Genomic DNA, 21,603 nt, shown 5'->3' on the forward strand with positions numbered 1-21,603 from the left:
CAAAAGGTTTTACCATACTTTAGAAAGACGGTCAATACGGTGGTTTGCCACTATATTGAGTATTTTAACACATTTCCTATGTTGTCAGCTTGTCACGAGGCAATTACCGTAATTTTCGGACTATAAATTGCGGGGTTTTTTTTCATAGTTTGGGTGGGGGGGGCGACTTATACTGAGGAGCAACTTATATGTGATTTTTTTTCACAAATTTTCAAAATTCAAAAAAAAAAAGAAAAAAAAGTTTAACTGCGATAAACGAACCGCGATGTAGCAAGAGATTACTGTAATTTGAATTTCAAGTGACGTCAGTGGCGCGGCGCAGCGGTTGTTTACATAAAGGACAAAGATTCGATCACGGGATGACGAAGGGCCCCACGTACTACTGGCATCATTAGCGGCTTTGTAAGTGACACAGAGGACGAAGAGTTTGAAGGATTTAAGGATTTGGAGTGACACAGAAGGTTTGAAAAACTTTTACGCACGCCCGGTCCTACTCTACGGCGCTTTCTTTCACCTCCATGGATAGAAGTCGGGGGCCGGCGCTCAGCCGGGTGGCTGTCCAGGGTCGGTGGATAGGGCTTGGACATGGCTTTTACGCACGCCCGGTCCTACTCTACGGCGCTTTCTTTCACCTCCATGGATAGAAGTCGGGGGCCGGCGCTCAGCCGGGTGGCTGTCCAGGGTCGGTGGATAGGGCTTGGACATGGCTTTTACGCACGCCCGGTCCTATTCTATGGAGCTCTCTTCCAACTCCGTGGCTGGAAGTCCACGTTTGTTTTGTTAAATAAAGAGCCGTTTACCAAACCCACGTCTTTCCTTGTACTTTGTCAACGCTATAATATAGTTATATACTAGATATGGGTAATAACGACGAGGCTGACGTCAGGGCGCACGCGCGGCGTTGTTGACAAAGGACAAGGAATTTGATCGATGGATTTAATGATTTGGAGTAACACAGATGGTTTGATAATATTGTTGTTTATATGATAGTTATTTGATATATACTTTATATATGGTTATATGGGTCTGTGGAATATTTGGAATATTTAGACGTCAGCGGCGCAGTGCATACGCGGCATCGTTTCATAAAGGACGATCGATGGATTTAATGAATTGGAGTGACAGATGGTTTTATAAACGTCTTATTTATGTAATAGTTATTTGAATAACTCTGAATGTTACATCAGGCCCGTTCTCAGCTCTTCATTTGTGTTTATGTCACATTAGCATACCTATCGTTTAGCCTCTTGTTGCTCGTTCATGTCTGTTTTTGGTGTTGGATTCTGTCGAATATATTTCCCCCAAAATGCGACTTGTACTCCGGAGCGACTTATATATGTTTTTTTTTTCACGTTATTGTGCATTTTATGGCTAATGCGACCTATATTCCGAGCAACTTTTAGTCCGACAATTACGGTACAAGGAAACTAAATACATAAGTACTGTTGCATATAGTCCACGTGTCTAAAAGGGCATAGACAAACAACCAACTACACTCACACAAATGGACAATGTACTTTTTCTACATATCAAAGTACAATTATCCTAACAGGCATGTTTCTGGATAAAAACCCACACAGCATGGGGTGAACATGCAGACTCCACAAAGAAGGACAAAACAGAGTCGAATACATGAACACTTGATTGTGATACATCACGAAAGGTTATTTCTATTGCGTTAGTATAAAATCAATGTTTTCAGGAAACATGTTAAAACCTTAAAAAACAGTGCATTTGATCTCATGTGTGCAGCAGACAGAGGGTCAAATTGTACAATCTGTGAAAATCGTGGCAAAACTAGAAACAATGTACGTTGTTATTCTGATTTGGTCACCGGGAGCCTTTTCTGTAGTCTGTAATCACGAAAAGTGTTTGTCGTTCTCATTTCCACGAAAAAGAACATGGAATCATTTAGATTGGAGAGTGTGATAAGCAGAGTTGCAGAATGAGATCGAAATCCATTCTAAATCCACCTGAAATTATTTGGATTAGCAGTCTTTCATTTAGGATGAGTAAGGCACAATGGCAGATGTCAGAATCACACTTTGGGTAAAAGTATTGAAACATCTGGTCGGCAGCAACTGAACATGGAAGATAACGTGGAACACACACATACACACTTCTCAGTGCACGTATCCCTCCTTCCCTTCTTGCACATCATCTCCTGCTTTGCTCTGCTAACCTCAACCAGCAGGTTTACAAAGAAGTGCTTTCTGTGCGCCAGCAGCAATTCCTGGAGGGCATTCAGGCAAACAAACCCAGCCAGTGCCCGCTGTATGACTCATGAGAGGCAGCTACTAAGACAGCAAGCGAGAGAGAGAGAGAGAGAGAGAGAGAGAGAGAGAGAGAGAGAGAGAGAGAGAGAGAGAGAGAGAGAGAGAGAGAGAGGGAGAGAGAGAGAGAGAGAGGTGAGGGAAGGGGGTAGAATTGTTAATATGAGAGGGCAAAAAGGAGTTTTAAGCCGTTAAGAGCCGATGAGAGGGGGCAGGTCGGGTAGGGAGTTCGAAGGGTGAAGAGAAGGAAGGGCAGGATAAGAGATTAACAGAGGGAGGGGTGAGGCAAGAGGGACTAGGGGATGAGAGAGCAAAGGAGAGAAGGAGATGGGGGCAAACAGAGGGCAACCTGCGCAAGCTTGCATGCACACGAGAGGAGCAGACAGGCACGCAGCCCAGCGAGGAAGCACGAAGAGAGCAAAATAACTGCGCCTTAAACCCCCACCACTTCATTGCCTCACTCCATTTTTATATTTACATATACGTATATAGTAGCTAATTGAAATTGTCAAAATATTCCATTAAATATTGAATTACAAAATAATTTTTTTTAGATAAAGTACTAATTCTAATTCCATTAAGTAACCAAAACATTGGGAATGCTACCCCAGGGTCTGTACAAAATCATTCTATATTCCATTTTCTACATTCTATATTCTTTTGATTGATTTAGTCTTTCTGCAAGTCCGCAAAAGTCCACCACGTCAACAAGCTGTACTGTTGTGCTGGGACAGACGGTGACGACCCCCCCCCGCCCCGACCGCATTAGACACGGCACTCACGTCATACCCCACTGGGTACGGCTTTGGGTGGGTAGCCTAAAAGGGTGTGTGAGAAGGGTTCTCTACAGACAGAAAGCACCCAATAATCACACCATGAATTCTCTCAACAAGCTCTGAGAGTAGTGTCACAGTGAGGATATTTTAAAGGATTTTAAATAGTTAACATGACAGCTGCATAGCTTATCATAAATAATATAGGACCGTGAAGAGGAGCAGGATGGGAAGTTCGTGTGTTTGCCTCCAAAAATATCCAAATACTTGCTTGGTTTGTTTGTCAATGTGCAAAGGCACGCAATATGTTATTGAGTGGTGATTTCTTTGAGGCATTCTTAATTCAATCAAGTTCATGTTCTGTTGGAAACATAAAGTTTAGCGACAGCTGCAATCCCCTTTTGTACTATCAAATATATGTTAAAAAAGAAAACCTGAAAAAATAGTTCTGAGATTTGAGAAATCAAATTCTAGTTGTTTACTTCAATTTCTTAAAAGAAAAAAAGGTTTGGGGGTTTACTGTTAGGCTTGAATTAAGGTGGCCTGTATGAATCTGCCAAAACATTGTGTGTTCAGTAGAATATCTAACAAAACATTAACGAAATTTTCATCACCAACATGTCACATTAAAATAAAGCACATTACAGCATAATTGCTTTTACATTTTTTATTCAATCAATGTTACATTAAACTAACATAAATAAACATTTTTTATGAACAAAAGGCACACAAGTTCAAATATAAACAAAGAACGTTTGTACAGTTTGTCTCAATCAAACTTGTCTACAGTCTCTGAACACAAGATAGTGTGTGTGTGAGAGAAAGTGGGAAAGAGTGAGAGAGAGACAGAGAGAGAAGAGAGCGAGTGCCAGAGAGTGCGAGAGAGAGAGAGAGAGAGTGGGAGTGGGAGAGACAGAGAGAAAGAGAGAGCTAAAGCGTGCGAGAGAGAGCGAGAAAGAGAGAAAGGCGAGCTAGAGAGAGAGAGCGAAAGAGAAAGAGAAAGAGAGAGAGAGAGAGAGAGAGAGAGAGAGAGAGAGAGAGAGAGAGAGAGAGAGAGAGAGAGAGAGAGAGAGAGAGAGAGAGAGAGAGAGAGAGAGAGAGAGAGAGAGAGAGAGAGAGAGAGAGAGAGAGAGAGAGAGAGAGAGAGATGTTTCATTGCTGCGGCCTCAGCATGAAAACCATACACTTCAATTTCCCCTTTTGGAAACTAAAGCGGTGGGCGCCAAGGCAACAACGCCAACCAGGAACAGTTGCAACTTCGTATGAGTCCTCCGCCTGGAGGTTTACAGTACGTCGATGTCCATTTGGAAAAAGTCTTTCTCAAAACACTCATCCACTGACCGGGTTGAAGAGGCCCCGAGATTTATGTCCACTAAATAGAAACACGCAACACGTCGACTTCAAACTTGAAAAAACGTAGAGGCCAGCTGCAGGGATAACACACAAGGTTTTTTTTTTGTTTTTTTTTTAAATTTGTTTTGTTTTAACGAACGGTGTGGTCCGAGTTATTGGAAGCTTTAGTTGCTTGGTGCTTCCTTGAAATACTCAACTCAAAAATGCCAACCGTCTACTACGATGTGACTTGCGATGGAACTGTGTTCATTTACAGCCAAACGATTAGGTGCAAAAGATTAAGGGGGATAATATTTGATTTTCTTGAATGATCTAGTTAAGTTTACGTGGTTTAAGACTTCAGCCAAGCACGGCTGTTGCCAGCTGCCATCCACCTTTGAATGCTCAGTACGTTTACATGCACACATTCATAAAGTAGTAAGTTCTGCTCTCCGTGTACTGGATGTACACTCTTGTGAATTTTATGTGATCCAGTTTTGGGTAGAGTGAATTGGAAAAGGAGGTATAGGGGTTTCAATCCAAAGCCAATGTTTACTTGTAATTAGTAATGCGGTCTTAAGGGTGTTATCTCGTGTATGTCAATGTGACAACGCACTGAGTGAGTGACAAACTGTTGCCCCTCAACGGTCCAGTTGTATCCAGTTGAGTCCGGTTTGGACTTGCCTGTGGATCTTGACGACAGAGCCCAGTCCCGTTGAATCCACTTGACAGCTTTGTTTGAAAGTGTTTTTGCTTTAAGCCGTTAGGTGAAGTTAAAGGAGGCTAACCACCTGAGCAGCCTAAAAGAAAGTGTGCTTAGAGGGCTACCGTGCTGGGTACCTCCTCATAATGAATGATGAAGTACGGGTAGCTCTGGTCGTCGTTGAAGATGACATAGATCTGAGGGTCAACCCAGTTGTCCACGCAGGAGTCGTACAAGTCACTGGAGGCGTCGCGGGGGTTGATGGGCGGCGGTCGCCGCATTGAAGGGTTTCCTACGATGAACCTGCACAGAGACGAGGGCATGTGGAGTGCATGTAGACAATTAAGAGCATTACGTGGTTTTCAGACGAACCACTGTCTGGAGAGTTGCAGAATAATTCAACATCTAGAAGGAGACTCGTCTAAATTTAATGACGACATGGCTGCCGCTCTTTTGTGTGCTTAAGGAAGCTTGAATAATACAAGCATCAGAGCATGAATCTTATGCGGTGAATGTATATGAATTGAGTCCATGCAACTACACTATTTGTTTGTGTAGGCCTAAGGAGCCGTAAACCAGAAATCTTGGCGGCGCTCTCTGGGGTTATAAATAAAATAGATTACTTTGAGGATATTTACCGCCGTGCACCTTCAAAGCATTAGAGAGAATGTCAGTGTACAGTTCACTTGTCTTGAATGACTTGACTTTGTGGTGGTGGTTCTTTTCACAGGTAGCAAACCTCCTATGTCAACATTATGTCCATTTAATAGTTTCTACTTATTGATCGTTTTGGGTCAGTCTCCATGTGCATCTGCAATTCTTTAAATGACTGACCAATCTAAAGTGTGGAAAATGTGCTGGAGATGTGAGGATTCCGCACAACGGCATTGATATGCATTTCGTTATACTACAAATATATTTTGCATTTTAAAATTAATTTATAGGTGATTGTCCCCTAGACCTAACACCAAAGAAAAAAAAAAACACTATTTGGATTTGATGATCCAACACACACCTGCCAGTGAGCACTTTGGCCAGGAACATGCAGTGGACTCCTTTGGCAGAGCGCTTGGAAAAGTTGTGTGAGTAAACGGCCTTCCGGGCGAAGTAGGAGCCCTGACCGAACATGGTGGCGTGTTTGCCGCAGACCCGCGGGTCAAAGTTGTGCTTGCAGATGCCCTCCACCACGTCTGCCGAGGTGCCGTGGAAGAGGTGACGCTCGCTCAGCAGCCGGTCCATCTCGGACATACGCCTGGACATATACTCCTTCTTCCTGTTGGAGTGGACAAAGAAGCTGGGTCACACATTGACATAAAATAATTTGTGTTAAACGTTACATGCAAAAAAACATGTTGACAGACAAAAGCAGGTGATAAAGTTTGAATCCCAAAGTTGTCATCACGACCGTGTTTGCTCTAAAACTAGTAAGAACATTCGGCCTAATCCGTTTCTTGAGCAACACACGCACACAACTCGTTTGATGCGAGGGGATCAATCGAGCATGCGCAGGGGAAAGCCAGCTCGGCGGTGACCCTGGCATGACCTGCTGTGATCCCGCAGCTTGGGACCTGACACAGATGGCCACAGCATGCATCCAAACAGCCGGGCGTGCACACTCACACACACACCCTATAGTTTGCTACCATCAAATTTTATAGCGCACTGTGCATTCCAGATTGAGCCTTCACGCCTACCCGACTCCAAATGCACATACACACACATACAATTAGACATACACGTCATGAAGGATTTCTCTGTCAAAACAAGACAGGCAATGTAATCAAGCGATGTTCAGAATGGGGCCTCGCTCTCGGAATGACACAACGTCAGTTATTGTGAAACCCTTGCAGTACCAGTCTGAGTGTGTGTTTGTGTCACCGCTGATAGGACCCGCCCTACCACCACAGCGGCTTGCCCACTGCGCTCAGAAACGGAACATCACAGTCACCCAAACATCACCCCATCCGCTTTATTCGCAACTCCAGCTTGCTCTCACGAAGCCCAACCGGCACAAGTTCCATTTGTCCTTTCTTCCTCTTCCCCTTTGCAGCGTTTCAAAGCCTGCGCTATGTAATCACGTCTCTATGAGAATCAAGTTGAGTGTGAAACCCTCGTTCAGCTCAGCAACAAATATGCTGATGACAGGGCAAGTGCATTTTATTTTTCTGGTCGCAGCAAAAAATGGGATTAAATGCAAGACTGCGTCATTATCATCCTGCACAGGTCAATGACAAAGCATTTAGTTGGATTTGTATATTGTTGCAGCATTTCCCAAATTTCTTTCCGTTTAAGCCCTCTGTCAATCCAAACTTTCGCAACTCACAATTCACTGATATACACTGCAAATAAATTCACTGTAAAAAAAGCACAAGGATCAACAACATAGTGCTTCAGCAACCCAATAAAAATGCCCATTCATTGTCTCAAAGTTAAATTTGAGAAACCATAATGTTATCTTGACATTTTTTTGCTTTGCTTGATTGATAGAATTCAGCAGTGAAACACATTTATATTCATCCTTAATCCCGCAACAAATTAGATGGGAACGGCTGAGTGAAAAGGACTGATGGTGAAATCCACAACTCACCTTTTGTACTTCTCCCAGAGGAAGGGGTTTTGTACCCGGAGTATCTTAATGATCCTGAACTTGGTCTCCGCCACCGTTTTGTGGAACAAGCTGTACACGGTCCTGTAGCTGCGGTCGTCGCGGGACACCGGCACCTGTAGGAAGTCTTGGCTCACGGCCATGGGCAACCACGTCTCAGGGAAAAGGCTTGGCGGGTTGGTGGTCGTCGGGGAGAGTGGCTGCGACGCCGGGAGATCCATTGTTGAGGCGAATAAAGAAGAGGAGGAAGAACTAGACAGTGGAGATGAAGAGATGCCACCCAAAGTCCTAAAACAGAAGATACAGTTTGTTTTGCATCTAATTACATTACATGCATCATAACGACTAGGGTATATTTTATGACCATCTATATACAAATTGAAAGCATCATTGACATCATGCTGCTTATGTTTACAAATGGCTGGTTATTCTAATAAACATTCAAGCCCGGCCTTCCACAATATCCCTCTGGCTGTCAACACCGACGCCAGTGTATAGCTGCGCCGAGGAAACCAAACAGCAGACGAGAAAGCGAGACACAAATTACAGATTGCGGCACCGTCAGGAAAAAAACATTTTGTCTGTCATGTGGGTCACTATTGGCGATTTGTCTGTCAACTTCCTGCTCAACCACTGAAAATGCAGCCAGAGCCATCGGCCATAAGAACGTGAGCTGGGTTGTGCTGTCAAAAGATTTTGATCAATTTGACTCTAAATCACACTGACAGTTTTCCTCGTCCTGTCTGTCTGGTCTCGATCTCGCGCCGCGATCGGCGTCTCGATCCCCACGGGGCTTTGAAGAATTGACACGAAGCAATTGTGAAATGAAAAAATAATAAGGGGCCGGTCGAGTGGAAAGGAGGGGAGAGTGTCACTCAAACAAATGACCTCAACCTTTAGGCCTTACACAGACTAACACACACACACATGCACGCACACACGCGCGCACACACACACACACACGCGCACACACACACACACACACGCACACACACACACACAAAAACACAAACTTGTTTTGGACACTAAACGCTTGGGACACTGCATTCACTGGAAACTCTCAGGAACAAAATCCCTCAGTCCAAATTCCAGCTCACAGTCACGTTTCACACTCCATTCAACCGGTCTGGAAACCATTTAGCGCCCTCCATCTTTCACTTTCTTGGCCGTACGCCTCGCTTTCTCACTCGCTGCCTCTGCGCGTCCTCTGCACCCACCATCTCATCTTCTTTCCTCCATCTCTGACACTCCTACATTTTGCCTTTTCATAGCTGCCAGGTCCTGAACGAACAGCTCGTTCTAATTCGCTCAGTGTGGGATGAGAGCAGATGACTGGCGGGCTGCCGAGGACGTGAAAAACTCTGCAAATGAGGTGAGATGACACTTGTTTTGAATTTGCTATCACATTCTTCTGGACTATCACTGCAGCGAGAGGTGGGAGTCATACCGCTACGTGAGAAAATGGCTGCAAAGAGAAGTGGGAGCTCTCAAATCAGCTTATTTCTATCCTTGGTTTCCTGTTTTGTTTTCTCCAATGAAGATTTTGTTTTAGATATTTTTCTGTTCCGGTCTCACTAAGCCAGTTCCACCTTTGCATTCGGAAAACAGCATTGCACAGGAGAATTTGGTGACCTGATGAAACCCCCTAATTGAAATTGTTTAACAGCGTACACCAAGCAAGTTTTGAGTCTCAATATGGACTTTCGCTGATGTCTGTGACATGGCATTATTTGGATGGTAAACACAACAGAAGTTCAATCTTTTACTTACTCTAGGTGGGGTGCGAGCATCACTGAAGACATGAACATAGGCCGCTTCTTGATCTGCCGCCTGAAGCCAAACATGGCATTCTGCTGGAAGCCCTCCCTGATGTTTAGGATGTACTGGTTCTGGAGCGTAATAAATCGCACCTCCTTGAGACCCCTCAGAGTTGCCTTCTCTATAAGCTTCACCACAGGCTATTGGAAAGGAAGACAAGATGGACATGGAAAAGAAGATCAGTTAGAGTGTTTTTCTTTGCACAAGTCAATAGAGGAAATGGGGGAAGTCATAACAACCTCACAAGAGGTTGATTTGTTTGGGGAAAAAATGGCTGATAATGGCTGCGTAACAAGTTTCATTGTCATGTATTGGAATCGGCCTGTATTGATCCCATCACAGCCGTTGGCTAACTGATTGATCGAGGCAGAGTTAATGTGTCTGCCCTCGTGGTCATGAGCGTGCCTCACCTCTGAGTATTCCCTCCAGCCAAAGTTGTCTCTGCAGTAGTACTTCCACACTGTGTGACAGCTAGGGGGGGGGCTTGGGTTTATCGCGGGCATGGCGAGAGGATTGGCGGGAGTGGATAGTCGGCGGACACGATCAAACTTCAGGTCACAAACCCGCATGGCTCCAAAGTCCAGGGAAAACACAGAGCCCCTGAAACACACAGCAAAAAAAGAAAGATGTTAATGAAGACAAATCTCAATCATTTGAATTCATGGCGCATGCCCCCTGTTGTAAAATGGTTGCAATTCACAAAGTAGGTGACAGTGAGTCAGTCTGGACAAATATGACTTATGCATCACCTGGGAGTGAACAAATAGAAACTCATGAGTGCCATAAATAAAACACAAAATGTCCAAAGCATGTAAAGCGTTTATACACAATGAATCACACGGTGCGATTGATAATCTTTATTTAGCTTTAATTTTGGTTAAGAAATTCGCAATGTTAAACACTTCTGCATTGAGTCAAACGTTTTCTTTAGTAATTTGTTTAGCAATGCAGCCTAATTGCTAACATGTGTTGTATGATAACGGTATAATATGTGGCTTAATTGGATCCAGCATTGCTTTTGGAACGACAAACAAAAGTGATTTCCAGTTCGATGGAGTCGTTGCTCAAAAATGCATTTAGCCTCGTGGATATTGGAAAAAAATACTGTAGCTTATGCATAACCTCTCTTAAGCTCACTCTGTCTCACGAAGTGCGGGTCATCACCTCATATTGGGTGTGTGTGTGTGGGGGGGAGGGCAGTCTATCTACACTAGTCTGCCATATGGCCTCTGGCAAATAGCGCTTCTGGGTCAGACATAACACTTGCATAAATATGGGCAGTATATACATACTGGCACGCTAAGCCACAGACAGTGATGACGTGCGCATGCGCGAACCCACACATACAAACGAAAGCATCAAGAAAACAATCACGCTAAATGTCATTTGATTGTCCCATTGATTGACAATGATGTGAGTCTGTCAAGTTAAAAGCAAAAACTGTCTGGTCTACTCTAGGTGCTTGTGAGAAGATGAAGGCGCTCAGCCATGTTCTCACTAAAAACAGATGAAACAGCTTTTTCAAACAACACACAACACACCTTCTCCATTCATGTGCAAATTCACTGGATCGTGTCCAGTGGGCCTACTTCACAAACTGCATTCCTGGTAAATCCGGTATCTGCCCAACCAACTCTCACAATCAGCAAAACAGGTAAACCTCACACCAGACTTCGTCATATTTAAATTTCTCGAGCAGGTAAATTTAGGGTTTTCGTAGGTTGTAAAATGTAATCATCGAATCAATTATGAAGCAAGGACTTCTTTTTAACATTGCATGTATGAGTGTTGTGGTCCAATGGGTTCATTTACCGGCCACTGCACAACAGCATGACAAAACAAGGTGTCGAGTCATGCCTCCACACACTTCTCGATCGACTGTATGCACTGCAAAAACTGCATATTCTCAGCGTTTCTACTTGCCCATCATGTGAATAAATGTTTGCAAGAGGAAGTAAAACTGGAATTATTACACTATCAGTAAGAGCTTCATGCAAATTTTCAAACCATGTTCCAGTCATTTCAAAATGTTTGACGATGACATCGAAAGTTGTGACTGTAATTGTGGACTGAGAAAGAGGAAGAAGAAGGATGCAGCTGGGTGAAAAACAAGAAATGCGGGAACATGCAAAAGCACAGGCGAGTGGATTCAGATAAAAGCACATTCGTAATTGTTTCTGTGTTTTTGATTGACTGCTTCTTTCCTTTTGTTTTGTATGGAAGCCCTCCGGATGCAGCTGCATGTTCCCACCTCTGAACACATACACACAGCTGCTGTTTGAACACGTACAGTATATTCTGTTGAACAACCATATTTTCAATTGTTATCATCAGAATACAGAGTGAACTTTACAGGCAGCCTTCCCCCCTCCCACATTCCCTTTGTGTCTCCCACCGTGTGGCCCTAACAGACAAATATTTGGACAGCAGTCAGGACACTCAGTGATTTTCATCGACGTTCCGCTGAGCTCTAGCTGCCCTCCCTTGCTCCTAACTGGTTTGTAATGTTCCAAAAATAAAATTCCGCCGGTTAAATTAAGTGCACTCAAACGAGGTGCTCGGGACACGGAGGCTAATCAAATGTTGGAACGGGACTTTTTTGGCACTCACTCTGGCAAGAGCAGCTTGATGAGTTACACCAAATAAAACATCTGCTGACTTGAACCGAGGTGTGCTAAAGGTGTGGAGGCAGGCTTCGAAGAACAACAACAAAAAAACGGCCAAACCTGCTCTCTTCCCAAGCAGCTGAATGTTAATTGTACTGCGATACTGTTGCTGGAAAATGAACAAGCCTTCCCCCGTGTGAAAAAAAAGTTAAGAAAACTGACAGTATTTTGGAAGCTGTTCATTCCCACCCCTGCATGAACATATATGCCTTCTAATTTTCTCACAGCTACTCACACAGACATACAGACCCACACAAGAACCTGCATACCAGCATCAGTCATGCCAGTGTGAACGTCACAGACAAGCAAAAAAAAGCGCTCACTCGCATGCATTCTTTAGACAGATTCATGTACACACATGCAAGTCTCATCCAGACATGCCCCGATAAAACAGTGGATAAGATCTGCTGACAAATGCTTCTTTCACACAAATATACACACAATACGCCCACGACACACAAGCACACACGCACAGACTAATGTCATGCTTTTCAATTTTAAAAACTGACACATTTTTAGAATTTCTACTTATAAGGTGTTGTTTGTTTGCTGTGTAAATGCCATCTAGCTGTTGACAAAATTTTGAGAGGGCTTGGACAATGATCAACAATATGCTATGTTTTCATGTTTATTTTGATGGTTAGAACTGCCTCTTTGTTTTCAGGGTGAAATTTTATTCATATAGTGAGGATGTTTTGACGAACACTCGTTCAAAGTGTCAAAGTGTCTAATATTTCTACGACGTTTTGACTCAGCATACCTGAACCGCATTTTTAATTACTTTTCAGTCCAAACATTCAAACAGTCCAAACTGACGGATAGAATCAAAACATGGACATCACAGTTTGTTTCAGTTAACATTAATAAATAATTGTTGTCTTTTGGACATCCATCAAGGACATTAAGACTAACAGAGGCTGAGCTACACCTGACCTCACCCTGCTGATTCACGGTGTGCATGTACACACACGCACACACAGCTCATGTTTGCACAATCGCAACAGCATAAACGCAAAAGACAAAACAATCTAATTTTATATGAAATTTATGACATAATTCAATGTGCCTTGATACAAAAATTGCACACATGCACTCAGACACACACACACGCACAGTGTGTGGTGTCAGGTCACTTTGCCCTTAGTCCTCTGCGACTCTTAATGTCAGTTAATGACAACCAAGCCTTTTATCACCTGGCTAACAAAAGAGCCCTATCTCCAGCTCTCATTCGCCCGCAAACACACACACGCAGACACACACACGCTTTGTCACGAGGTCATGCGAGAATTAGCAGGCTGTCTTTCAAGTCTGAAAATATGCCCTTATTACACACACGCATACTACAGGAAATGGCCTTGAGACATTCTGTTTTCTAACTCTAACATCACATGCTGTGTTCTCATCATGGCTGGAATTACAGAAAGTACAGACACCCTCTCTTGCATATAAATATTCACATGCTCAGCAGTATAGTGCTGTTAACCAACAACTGGCCTACCGGGATTAATACAGTAAAACTTGTCCAACTAGAAGTGATGACGTCAACATTCCCGCTCACTGCTGACTTCATGACTTCACGGTGTTTGTCATATGGCTGGGATTAACCTTTACTGTGGATAATTCACACATGGGAACAGTGTAGCACTCACACTCGCTTTGCGACACTTTATAAGAATCAGAAACGTTGCTATAACGACGGTCAAGCTTATTAACTCAACTACCGCTCTTGACCTGCCTATTGGTCTTATCATTTGACTGAGGTAACCACAATGACCGTCCAGGGCGTGCGTATGTGCATGATCTAATGAATAGACCAGTCGAATCGAGCCTTCATAAAAAAACATCATCAAAGAGATGCGGCACGCGGCTAGCGCAGCGAAAAGCTTTGACAGAACCAAGCGCTGAATGCACCAGAACTTTAATGAAGTCACAGGATCGACTTTTAAAAATCACAAAGCCACAATAAGCACATGATCATAAGACGCAATTTACCACCTGTCAAAGGTCAGCCCTGATAATATATACTACACTTATTAACATAAATGTCAAAAGTATATATAACCGCATGATAGATCAACAAATTTCTTGTTTCACTACAACGGACAATAAGAATTTATTGACCACTGACGATAAGAATTTATTGATCACTGAGAAAATAAACACCACATAATTAAATTTTATACTGTACACAACACAACTTAACAGCTGGGTCAAAAATAATAACAGCAACAATACTAATTTGGGTCAAAAATTGACTGACCCACTACTTGGGGCAGTTTGATCTAACTTTGATCTAGGTTATTAAACAACCCCAACAGTCAGGTCAAATTGACCCAAGTTGATCACAAAGACTTTAAATTAAGATAAAATAAATCAAACAATAACTTTGAAACAACTTTCGAGATTGTTAGGGTCAGGTCAAATTGACCCGAGTAGGTCCATTTTTGACCCATCAGGTTTTAGGAGGACTCGCTGATGGTGTAGGCGTACACTTGCCTGAGTCGTGTTCACTAAAGTGGCGGAAATGAGCTTTTTTGGGGTTATTTTTAGGCCATTTGGGGTGTGAAGTCACAGTGGGCAAACAAACGGACATTGTGAATGAGCTTGGTTTTCGCATGAATATGTGCTTATAATGACAACGAGGGCAATGACAACGAGGGTCACATGAACTCTCCAAGCAGGGATGGGCAAAATACTTGAGTAATAATCAATTAGGCAGTTCACAGTTTTGATGATTACGTGGATAATTGATGACTAATTTGAGCTTTAAGCAAATGAGGCAAAATTGGGTGCAAACTGTAAAACACAACTTGATCTACATTAACGAAGACAGTTGCCATGCAAGTCCTCGGAGGAGCAATAATATGCTCACAAAGACGCTGGCATTGAACAGAAAGAAGTGGAAGCAAAACACTGTCAAACCCACTGAACATTAGTAACTATTTGATGCAAATGATTTTATTTATCAATGTGTTAGAATCACTTTGTCTTTTTTTATTTTTAAATGTTTATATTAAGTGCCTGTGTTCCAGACATTCCATTAACATAAAAATTATAACAAAAAAAAGACATATGTGGGGTTTTTTTTAACAGAAGAGTGACAGTATTTCCATGGCCATATGTCACACATCTGTGTCTCCGTCGATTATTACATGGAAATTAATTTTTCACGTGTAGCTGTGCATCTGTTTCTACTTGTGTCTCTTTCGCTGATATTGGTAATGGGTATAAGTTTGGAGAGGCAGGAAGTTAGTTGTCAATATCGGTAGGAAAAAAACATCTAATGTATCCCTAAATATTGGGATCCTTGTGGGAGGGAAATGGAATTTTATTTTAAGACCAACCCTTCCTTCATCCCCTGAAAATCACAAATTGATGTACTACTTGAAAATAACTGCCTAAACAAGCCGGACTTGCTAAGTTGTTGGACTTGGGAGAGGTATTTGTCATGCTTTAGTGAGCGGTCACGTGCATGTGGAATGAATGTGTTTCAACTGAGCGTTAGGTTTTCACGCTACCGAGTCAAACTTGCTTTATGGAGTGAGGTGATATTTCTACTTCCTGTATAAACAAAACCCAAACCAGACAACAAATGTACGGCTTAGAAAAGATGACTGTGAACCATATAAAAGCGTACATTTATATGAGCTTGCATGCTCCAATCTTTGTGTCATGTGCAGTTTCTGTCACAGGAGCCAGCTGAGCTTGTCTGGGAGAATGAGGGCGGAAAACACTCATAGCCGAAGTTGGTTTGACATCAGCAGGTGCATATCCTGTTTGAAGAGCACTTTGCATAAAGCTTTGGTTGAAGCCAACAACTCTGACATAAATCTTTGTGCATACAAGCAGAGCTAAAAATGAACACAATGGATGAAAGTTTCAGGGGGTTCAGATGATGAAGCACTGACTACACTCTTGAACAACTCTTTTGACTCATAGCGCACCAACCGACGTGGCCAAATCCGACTGAACTGCAGGGTGTGCAGTTCGGCAACTAGTTTTCATCAATGGACGACAGTGGGCCACTGGCTTGATTGCTGGTGAACTGTGTCGCAATGTCTCAGATTCTAAGTAACATTCGATCAAAAACGCCAAGTAATACGTCGACAAATTGTTGCTAGGCACTTCGCTCAGTGTGCGGCGGGCCGTAGGGAGACCAAAGGATCTGGCATTTCTATAAGACACTAAACATCTTCGAAGGATTGTGATTGATGAGTAAAATTGACTATAGTGGAGAAAGTACAGTAACCTGTTCATATATTAACAACTAATTTCACACGACTGCACATCCTGCCTAATACTGCAAACCCAGGGTTGAACCTTAGGATCTTCCCCTAATCTTCAAATCCATCTTTGTGAGACTAGTCCTAAGTGATGTTGTTAAAGTGTAGAGGACAAAATGAGTACTGTGGTAACATAGTGAAATGCCTTGTGAATCGCCAAATGGGCATTCAACCTTAGTGAAGAAATAAACAAACCAGTGGATTTTCGTTTATTGTTGCATCATTACCTTGATACCTTGAATTAGACTGCGGATCAGCCAGATACCGATAGAACAACGTATTTAGTTTGACAATATTATAATTAATTTGACATTTTTTTTAGTATTCATGTTGTAGTGGGGAAGAACTATGCTATCTTATGTAGAGATTTCTGGCACCTCTTGTACTCTGATGGCGGAGGTGCAGCGAAACTTAAGATGTACTGTTCCTGCTGCATACAGCACACAAAGGAATATTAACTAAACGGACAAAACTCTTGTAAACGGCTTCTTAGAGGTACTTTTCCCATTTCGAACAAGGTCACCGTGCATGTTTTCATTGTGTGTGACTATGCATTTATACAGTACAGTTTTGCAGGAAACGGCATTCTCCTTTATGTCACCGTAACGTTGCTTTGCTAAGTGCTTGTATATGTGTGCGCGTTAACTTTGTGGGCGTGTGAGCGGAGAGTGAAAGAGAGGTTTATCTCTGTCTGCTAAACGGTATGCGTGTGAGCCACTGAGCTTCCCTCTTCTCGTTCGTGTGAGCATCTGCGTGCCGAGCAGGGAGAAAGAGCGAGTGTGTGTGTGTGTGTGTGTGTACGTGTGAGTGTGTGCGTGTGTGCTCCATTGTGTGCATGTCTATGACCGAGGGAGGGATAGAAGCTGCCAAGTGCGGCTGTGTCAGTGACCGCACAGGGGGGTCATAGAAGTTCACCACGCTCTGCCATGAGTGCTCTAAAGTCTGCTTAGGACAGAGCTGCAGCCAAGCAGAGGGCTGACTTACAGGAAATGAATCACAAATATCACAGTAGGGAGAGGGGAAGTCATATGGTGAGGAGCCGATAGATTACCTTTACACACAATAATAGAAAAAACAACCTCGCGCATATAATTAGAGGCTTAAAATAATATTAAAGGATTTCAAGTCATTTTTTTTCCATGTGCATATATCAAATAAAAGCTAGATTTACATCCACTTGCACTTGTGCATAGCAGCCCCCAGTTTGTCAGCACTGGTGAGGCCAAAGAGGAAAGCGTGCAGTGTTTCCAACACAATGAATGAGATGTTGCTTATCAACAACAAGCCGCATATCAGCTTACTGCAGCATTGTCGTCATGACATTGGCACCTATTCATTTACCATGCAGTATCCTTTGGATATACTTGCAACATGACAGTATCTGGCACTCGAAATGTGTTATGGACCTCTATTGTGATGCATCTACTCAAACTTATGAAGCAGCAGTATATCATGTTTCAGTGGCATAACGTCAACATAAATTATTAGAAGACAAAAGACATTACTAATTTGTAAAAACAATCCAAAGAGCCTTTTGGCATGAGAGTGTGCACCTGCATTTCATTCTGACAACTGAACAACTAAGTTAGGGAAACTCTGCCTTATCTTGAGAAGAAACGGGATATGGATTAAACGTTAAGCTATTTGGATTTGAAATGAGCACCATTTACATTCCATTACTTGAGCTGCCAAGTTTTGACATGAATGAAAATTGTATATGCGCCTAACATAATTTATTTCAACTATAATTTTCATTTACATGCTCACGCATCCGGAGTAAACATATCATGCCAGTAACACTGTGGCGACCCGGACTAAAAGGGACTAAGATGAGAGTCAAACAACAAGAAGCTAAATTGTCATAAATTACGGTTGAGATCTAAAGGAAACATAAATTTGATTTAAAGCTTTTGAACTTAAAAAAGGGATAAAAATGAGATGAAACAATATTTTCAGACAGGGTATTGTCTGTTCCTAATAGTTGTGGGTTGTCAACAAAACCTTTTCAGTGAATATAGAGCCATTGTAAAACAAAAACACAAAGACTTGTGCCAAGAGACAACACAAGCACAGGTAATCCAAGGGCAGTTAGAGGCAATCATAATGAAAGTGAGACACTTACTGATACTTGAGTCTGACTTGGTCATTGTCCGGGTTGCAGTAGAGTCTCTCCAGCTGTTCCTGGGCTTCATCGGCTATGCTTTGCCACGTCTGAGTGTCGCTCCTGCGGATCTGCCAGTGGTAGGGCAGGACGGTGTGGTGGTGGGCGCAGTCACTGCCGTAAACGCACTGTCCTTGGAGGAAATCCACACAAATGTCCACCGAGTCCGACTGGTGTGTGTGATACTGAAGCTGAGTGAGCAGTTCAAACACCAGGTCCAAGGAGGCCTCTTCACTTTTATCCTGAAAAAGCACTCCTTTGTCAGGTAGTTGGGCTTGCAGGAGTAGAGGGTGGGAGTCCTGGAGGGCAGTGAAGTCTTTAACAGGGGGGGGATTTGGGTGAGTTGAGCGGTCTTTACTTTTGATGGTTCCCTCCTGGTGAGAAGCTTGGGGTGCGACTACGGGAGGGACATCCCTGCTGGCTGACGTTATTGTCCCCGTGCTTCCCGCAGCCCTGAGGGCTGCCTTGGGTCGCTCCCCCCGCCACTCCGTCTCCTCCAGCTCCGCAGTAGTATCGGCCATCTCCACATCGCCAGTCCCTGCTGCGGCAGCATCAGCGACCGGCGAGTCTTTGAGGCCACACACTGGGCCGATGCAGTTCTGTTTGGCCGCGACAGCCGCGCAAAGGTTCCCCGGCGTGCGCCCAGCCTGACTCCGCGGCACAAAAACACCATCCCCCGGCATGTCGCTGCTGAGCAGAGACGTCAGGATGGGCTCTTCCAAGGCGCGGTGTAGGCATTTGGTGTCGATTTTCCTTTGCTTCTTTTTGAAATACGGTTTCACCAAAGGTATTTTGTCCGTGAGTCCCACAATCGATTGTTCCGTAAAGTCTTCCCCTTCGTCCACATTTAAGCTCATATCCAGCGAGATCCCAGTCGGTACACCCTCTGCGGATTTCTGGAGAATGTGCAAAGTTTTATCCATGTTGCACACCTAACCCTCGGCTGTCCTGGGTGGAAAAAGAAGATAAATAAGGTAGTCATCAAAGGTCACTCTTGTCTATTATGTTTGAAGTCTTTTTCCAATGTGAAGTCATCCTGGCGTATAAAGCAATGATTAATAGGTTTCTTCGCTGTTAACTCAAAACTCGCATTTCCTTTCCTTTCCTGGAAAGAGAGCCCGCACCGCACCGTCTGTGCGCTGAAACGAAACTTGAACTGCATTTAACACCTGCGGCTGCGACCCGACGATGAAACAACCGAGTGGATCGCACTTGGACAATAACGTCAAAACAACTGCGTCGTACAAGCAATAAATTGGGAAAAACGAGCTATTGGCAAGCAGCACATGAAGCGGAAAATATATGACTTCATCCAAGTGAGGTGGGAGGGGGGAAGAGAATTCACTTCGTTTCTTCTTCTTCTTTCCCTTATCTTGTGATAATTGTATAAAGCCGCTTTTATTGGAACGTTCTGGGTGACTTAGAAAAATCGGTATTGCTCCAAGAGAGATAAAATCTCAACTGTGGCACGGAACTGCCCCCCCTTCTCTCTCCCGGGACGTGGTATTTTTGATCACGAGAGTCCGATACGCAGCTCCGGGTCGGCTACGTGCCGTGCACCCACCGCTGCCCCCGCGCAACTTTGCACGTAGCGCACCGCGCGCACGCACACACGCACAGAGACCATATCCACTGCGGCGGAACAGCGACAAAGACCACTCCACACCAGAGCAGCCGGCGCTGCCTTCTTTCACCCACCTTGCTCGTTAGCTTACCTGCTTCTAAGAAACGTTTCTTCCTTCGAAACGAGGCTTCCTTACGGCCTACGTAGGTAGTGACTTGAGTATATTCCTAAATAACATCGGCATCACGTACAGACGTCCTGGGTCCACCCCCCACCCCTAGAAAAATAAACAAAAATACTCCCCTACCTGTGCGACAAAGTCACTCGGGTCTCGGTGGTCTTTGGTAGGTTACAACCGACGAGCACATCGGCAGAGCCCGGTCGGAGAGCTCCACAATATCTGTGCGCGGATAAAACGGTAGTCCGGGTAAACCTCGTCGTGTCTCTCTACTGCCCCCGCCGCTCTCATGCTCTGCCTCTATCTACTGCATGTCCGTCCGTCTCTTTGTATCCTTGATCCGTTTGGCATATCAGAGAGATCAAAAAGCACAAGGAGAGGAACTCAGCTCAGCTGTGAGAGGAATCGCTGTGCGGTACTGTGCTGAATCTTCTCTGCCGGGACAAGATCCGCCTCCTAACCTGCAGGAGGTGGGACTTAAGATCCGGACTTGAGCACCACGAACAGAAGAGTCGTCTAGTGGTGGCCGGAAGAAGTTGCACGAGGGTGGGAGCCAGCAGGCGCCTTTGTTCCCTTGGTCCTGCATTAACAATGGCCAATTGTCTGGTCCATGTACTACTGATGCTGAATTTGAAACCTCTTAAAGGTGGTTGCACACATTACTGTGTATAATTGCACACATAAGCACGCGCAAAATAGCATACAGTTGGTATCACCAGACCTAGACACTGAAATAGGACATTGTACATGATACAACAGGTTTAATCAACATTTTTTACACTTATGCAGTCATACGCCTTCAATCAAGAACTGACAAAAGACAAAAAGTTGAATTGGAAAAAGCTAGGGGATTTCTTATCATTGTGTTACTTTGTTGCTTTGTTTGTTATCAACTTGTTACTTTGTTATCATTTGGAGGACTGCTTATAGAAAGACGCAGTATTTCATTTTAAGTGGTGCTGCAATGTTTACTCAATATATTGCAAGACAGCTTCTATTCACTTTCCGTTGAACCATAAGTTATTTTTCTTTTTCAGGAACCTGCTGCGCTGCATGGCCTTGTGGCCACAGTTTTATTGTTTGCTGACAAGCCAGTTCCACCAAACAGCTGCTGTTTAGAAATACACATTTCTCTGAAGGGTGTTTAATGAGCACTAAATAAATACTGGAGTAATTACTTTCTGACTATACATTCCGAGAAGACAACCACAGGAATGACGTGTGTTTACAAATTATAGCAAGAGAGA

At 43.6% G+C, this 21,603-nt stretch overlaps 1 protein-coding gene across 1 annotated transcript; it reads right to left on the minus strand.

Annotated features, from left to right (window-relative positions):
• Positions 1-3,698: 3,698 nt before the first annotated feature.
• On the minus strand, positions 3,699-20,808 carry tiparp (TCDD-inducible poly(ADP-ribose) polymerase). The gene is made up of 7 exons (XM_088381091.1): positions 20,486-20,808; positions 18,576-19,562; positions 9,915-10,104; positions 9,457-9,644; positions 7,669-7,974; positions 6,097-6,354; positions 3,699-5,384 (listed from the first exon to the last, which is right to left on the minus strand). Exons 2-7 carry the CDS (start codon positions 19,535-19,537, stop codon positions 5,195-5,197), a joined length of 2,094 nt encoding a protein of 697 aa, XP_088237217.1. The 5' UTR covers positions 19,538-19,562; positions 20,486-20,808; the 3' UTR covers positions 3,699-5,194.
• Between the last annotated feature and the right edge of the window lie 795 nt (positions 20,809-21,603).

Source organism: Syngnathus floridae, chromosome 7 (assembly GCF_059516105.1).
Source record: "Syngnathus floridae isolate MCC-2025c chromosome 7, RoL_Sflo_1.0, whole genome shotgun sequence".
Classification (NCBI taxonomy): Eukaryota; Metazoa; Chordata; class Actinopteri; order Syngnathiformes; family Syngnathidae; genus Syngnathus; species Syngnathus floridae.